At 40.4% G+C, this 6,000-nt stretch overlaps 1 protein-coding gene across 1 annotated transcript in view; it reads left to right on the top strand.

Annotated features, from left to right (window-relative positions):
* LOC146782743 (extracellular calcium-sensing receptor-like) overlaps positions 1-5,761 on the top strand; it is a 70,227-nt gene extending 64,466 nt beyond the window's left edge. The window contains exons 6-7 of the mRNA XM_085639979.1: positions 3,926-4,049; positions 4,139-5,761. Coding sequence (XP_085496105.1) covers positions 3,926-4,049; positions 4,139-5,055 — 1,041 coding nt within the window. The 3' untranslated portion in view covers positions 5,056-5,761. The remainder of the gene's footprint in view (positions 1-3,925; positions 4,050-4,138) is intronic.
* The last annotated feature ends 239 nt before the right edge of the window (positions 5,762-6,000 follow it).

Below are 6,000 nucleotides of genomic sequence, written 5' to 3' on the forward strand. Positions count from 1 at the left end.
ACCAAAGACACCATCAAACTCTTGTCCACTGCAAAGGACTTCTGCAATGACAGCCTACAGGCCAAATTTATAAACATTTCGCAGTGTAGCTAGTGAACGTTTTATCTGTACTATTCAATGTAATACTGGAAGGATGCAAAATCCTTAAGAAGTTTACTGAGGCAGTTATTGTAAGCTTCCTTAAAAAGGACACATCTCCTGAACAACTCGGTTCGTAAGGTCCCATTAACCTTTTAAATTGCAATTACAAACTGTTCACCAAAATTATGATGTTAAGCGTAGCTAATGCTGCACTCTCGGGAGTACACGGTGACCAAATGGATTCTTGTCTGGGAGATCAATGACACTAAGGCCATGAGTTTGATGTTAGTCGGAAAGCCTCCGACCGACATCATCGGTTTCAATTTCGACCGCCATATTATGAACATGGCGGTCGGAATTGAAACCGGCTGGTTATTCCGGCTGGCTTCTGATGGGCTCACAGAGCCCGTCGGCCAGTCGGAGCTGGCACGTAGTTCCTTAAGAACAGTGTTTCCGCTGTTGGGATTACAATGTCGGTTTCCCGCAGGCTTTTCATGTAGGGCTTTCTAACATGAAAAGCCTGTTGGAAAGCAACTTTGGGGACCTCTAGCAGGGCTCCCTTGCAACAGCAGGATCTAGTTAGAGGCCTGGGGGGGGCACATATGGTGCCCCACTGTCAATCCCTGCACCGAGTGGCAGGCACCGTGCAGTGCCTGCCACGCAGTGCAGGGATTAACAATAACTCCTAAATCATAAATCATTCCTTACCCTGTTTAGCTTTGTCTTTTCAAATTTTTGGTCAAAATTCGGTAAACATTTTTATTGAGATTGACCTAATTTGTGCCATTTTTTATGGCAAGCGAGGACGGCCCGGGCTAAACTTACTGCAACCCAGGTCAACATACAGGATGGAGGTTTGGCCCTTCCAGATATAAGGAAGTATTGTCAAGCCACCTTCCTGGACTGGTTAAATGGTACTGTGGCAGTGCATGCTTAGTGAGGTGGATGTCCAGCTTCCAGTCTTGTTTAAAAAAACTGAAACTGTGAAAACTCTCTTGATATAAGTTCCTGCATATGGTGGTTAGTAATTTTGTGCAACTCCAAGATGAGTATCAGTTTCCCTTACTACACCCTTCGATGCCATTGAGAGAGTGCAGGTTTTTAGGCTTACCCTTTAAACAGAGTATTATCGAAAAATGGGAAAGAGCAGGGTATTCTTAGTTCAGCAATTTCTTATTTGCTAGGCACAGAAAATCTTGGTATCAGATGACTGCGGGTAATACCAATATATTTTCTGGCGTTGCACTCTCCTATTTCCAAATGAGCAATTATGCACACTTTTATACAAGTGTATCTAGTGTAGCTAAAGAGCAAATTAGTCAAGACCATTTAATGAGTAAGCTCACTGGACTGGCAATTGGTTTCCGGAACTGTATTTCTTCCTATTTGAAACTGTCAATCCAGTAGCATTTGCCTCAAATTAACAATGCATAGAGAGCAAAATGGATCTCACTTTCTGGGGCTGTTACAATCTAATGGTGCACAAGACGTTCTGAGGAAACTTCACAGTAGTGGCTGCTACGGGATCCGGGTCATGGGGCAGGAGGGAGGTTGAAGGGGGGTCGAAGGACAGAAGGAAAAATAAAAAATAAAAAACCCACTTACCTGGAACCGCCGGCTGGCCGGCCGCCGACTCTCTTGCGTCCTCCATCATCTTCCGGCAGACTCCCAGCCAGCAGCATGAAGCACCCTTCTCCCAAGCTTCCCTGAGTCAATCACCGAGCACAATCGGTGCTCAGACAGGGATAGGGAGGCTATGCATTTTCCTCACCAGGCTGTGTAATGCAGGCTGGTGGGAAACATGCAACGTGCACATGACTGTTTGGGCCGGCCAAGCAGTTGTGCGCACTTCAGGGGTGTAAACCGCTCCTCTACCTGCTCTGTCAGTCCTGGCCCGCCCAAGAGCCACTGACAGCTATAGGAAAAATAACAATAGTTATTATCATTTTATTTTTCATTTTGATCAGAGGAGCCGTCACTGAAACTTCAAAAGAATGGCCTTCTATTCTAAATGGGGATTTTATTATACCCCGAACTGCTTGCAGCATATGTTCCCAGCCAGATTGGTGATATGCTTTTGTTGCGGGTACTCGTCGACCAGGCGGAAAAGGGTTCCATATGGTGGCAGTGTCTGCTAGTCACCCCCATCCATATTACTATGGCAGCGGGAAGCACGCGGATAGGTATGCGGTCCTCTCAGTTGGGGGTCCGTTGCGGGCCCCCAGTGTGTTGGGTGGTTGGGGGGGTGCACATGGGGGGTACCTAAGTACCTATGTGCCAGCCACATTGTGCATGCAAATGCGTTACATGCATATATTGCATTGTGGCGGGTGCTGCTTTCAGCACCGCCCGCCAAAATGCAATGTATGCGGGATGCCACCGCCACCGTGACGTGGCATCCTAATTGCCGGTGCAGTACCGCTGCACCACTGGGGGCCAGGTCCCAACACCGCTAGGGTGGCGGGCAGACGAAATCCACCCGCCATCCTAATAGGCCCCTAAGTGTGGGTGCACTGAAAAAAATCAAGGATATTTGGAATAATGTATGAGTTGAAATCAATTCTCCCTGAAGGTCCCCAACCTGTCCCCCTTGAAGAGGTAGAATAAGGCAAGCGACCAAACTCTTTGCACTTCTCGTATGCATTTTTGCCCTGTAATTGATTCAAATCAATGTGCTAACCGGAATGTTTAGAAATGAATAACTTGATACCTGATTATCCCAAAAAAAAATCAAAACAAAAAAAAAGAAGTGATTGATCCTCCTTTTCAGCATGTTGATGCCTCAGACCTTTATTATTGGACCTTTGTGTCATTTTTATTGTATACGGTAGCTCCTATAACTTGGCCGCTCGACGATTACTGAGATCGAATTTTATACTTGGAAGTTACTTGCACATATACAGGACTATTTGCAAAGGGAACTTACACTTGTGAGCAATTTATACATGTAACGTTACTCTTACACTTTTGAGTAACTTTACTACATTTGGCTATTCACAAAATAGGAGTATAAAGTAACTCAAAAGTTTATACGTACACATTTCAACTCCCTGAAAAAGGGTGTGGTACAAAATATACAAATGTAAGTTGCTTCTAAAAAAACAGTAGTAAGTCCAACACCACACATGGCCATTCATTGTTACTGCACCACCATAGAAAATAATGGAGACAGGGACTTAAATGTAAATCCCATAGGAATTAATTTTAATTTAAATTAAGTAATACATATAATAATCATACATATAATTTAATGTTAAAAACAGGTAAAAAGATTTTTAAATTCTGAAATTTTGAAATAATTTAACACATCACTTTTAATAAATATTAATATATAATCAATAAAATATATTTTTACTATAGGTGGGAATTTACTTTTTAGTTCAAAATGAGAAAAAATATTTCAATTTAGAATAGTATATTTATGTTAATTACATGTAATTTATGAACTGAAAACTTTTATCTCAAGTTGATTCGTATTAATTGCATATTGTTCTGTGTTATTAGTGTTATGGTTTGATATATCCTTCTTTTTCATAACAATTTATTTATAGTGTATGTATTAAAGGTTTGTTATGGATTTTAACTGACACTAATTAAAATTGGCCTACTGAGTAGTTAAACGAACCAAACATTTCCTGAAGTACTGGTTCCAAAACCTCTGGGTGTTTATTTACATGTTTCATAATTATCCTCCCATTCATGAGCTATAAAATGTTGCAAGTAGTGGGATAAAAAAGTGTCCAATCTAAGAATACTTAACCAGAAAGCCCTTTATGTTTGTCTGAAGCAAACATCACTGTGAAAATTAAACCCCACACATATCTATATTTTCCCTTGTCTCTAGGTACCGCCCTCTGTGTGCAGCTCTAGCTGTCGATATGGTTTTAGGAAAGCATCCAAAGAAGGAGAGCCTATCTGCTGCTTCCAATGTGTTATGTGTTCCCAAGGAGAAATTTCCAATCACACTGGTGAGTTAGTCTAAAAAAATCCATTGAAAAATAATTCAAATAAAATGTTAAATGAGCTCTTCAATCTCCCTCTAAATTTTCTCTTTCAGATTCTATTGAGTGTTTCACGTGCCCCTGGGACCAATGGCCAAATGCAGAACAAGACTTATGTCTACCAAAGACTACTGAATTTCTGTCCTACAAAGAACCTCTTGGTGCAGTGTTGGCAACAATCAGCGTTCTTTCCTCATCTATTCCTATTGCAATCCTGGGGATCTTTATATGTCACAAAGACACAGCTATTGTCAAGGCCAACAACCGCTCCCTCAGCTACCTCCTGCTCATCTCGCTCACCGTCTGCTTCCTCTGCTCTTTGACTTTCATTGGTTTTCCGACAGCAGACAAATGTCTTGTGCGTCAGGCTGCCTTTGGTATCAGTTTTGCTCTCTGTGTGTCTTGCATCTTAGCAAAAACCATCATGGTGGTTATCGCCTTCAATGCTACCAAACCCAACAGTATCTTAAGAAGATGGGTGGGACCCCAGTTGTCATATACATTAATCAGTGTATGTACATTGCTCCAATTTATTCTGTGTATCTCTTGGCTAAGCATCTCTTCACCATTTTCTGTATACAACATCCACTCACAGCCTGGCAAGATAATATTTGAATGCAATGAAGGGTCTCCTTTTGCTTTCTGGTGCATGTTAGGATATCTTGGGCTTCTAGCAACCATAAGTTTCATTGTAGCTTTCCTGTCCCGAAAACTGCCGGACAGTTTTAATGAGGCAAAGTTTATCACCTTCAGCATGCTCGCCTTCCTCAGTGTCTGGTTTTCATTTATTCCAGCTTATCTCAGCACTAAAGGCAAGTACATGGTAGCCATGGAGATATTTGCCATTTTGTCATCTAGTTTTGGTTTGCTTTTCTGTATATTTTTCCCAAAATGTTACATAATACTTCTAAAACCAGAGATGAATACAAAGGAGCATTTAATAGGTAGGGGGGCAGGTCACAGAAGCAGGTAAAAACATAAAGCAATTCAGTAAGCTAATGTTAGGTTCTTTGTCATCTCCATAAGATAGAATAAAGATGTGGAACAAAAAACTTTATACAGCACCAAAAAAAGTGGAACAAAATTAGATTTTTGAACATAGCACATGGCGTGGGCTTAAGAAGAGTGTGAGTCTATATGATTTTTTTTTAATTGTTACTATGTTCAAGTTACCAGTCTGTTAGTGACAACACTGAATCTCCTGACCATGGCATTTTGTTGGTTATTATTTTCTCTTTACTCCAGGAAGCCTCCTTTTGCATCTCAGTCTGGCCCTAGGTTTAATCTCTCAAACATATTCTGGGATTTCTTGCACCAGCAATACTTATCATGACCATTAGAAAGTGTCATACGCTGGGTGGGTATGGGTTTTTGCTAGTACAATAGTCAATATAATTCTGATACAACCAAACCACATACATTTTGTCTAGCATTGATACACCTGTATGCTAACAAAATAAAAAACACTTGCCTATCAGCAATGTGCAAACTGTTTTGTGTTAGCAATTTACTCTGCAGTGATCTTCCACATCACTGACTCACATTCAAGCGAAATACATGCATTTTGTTCCTTTATCAACCCATTAAAATGATGTATTCTCTTCCATAGTCCAATGTTTCACTTACTTCCATGATAGAGTATTGGTTGGCTGTCTGACAGAATACTGTGAATAAAAATATCGAAAGACAAAAAGATTGTGTCAAAAATATTGTCTAGCAAAATATTGTGTTCCTACACTTATAATGGGAACAACCAAAATATTGTGGCAAAAGTATTGTGGGAGAGAACATCCACCAGAAACAATTAAGCATATAGCTTTTTACCAGATATAGACTTTAAAGTCATTTATTTAAAGTAATTAATTAGTTAAAAATAACATGATGTTAAATAAAGAGATTTAATTATTTATTAAATGTA

Source organism: Triturus cristatus, chromosome 12 (assembly GCF_964204655.1).
Source record: "Triturus cristatus chromosome 12, aTriCri1.1, whole genome shotgun sequence".
NCBI lineage: Eukaryota > Metazoa > Chordata > Amphibia > Caudata > Salamandridae > Triturus > Triturus cristatus.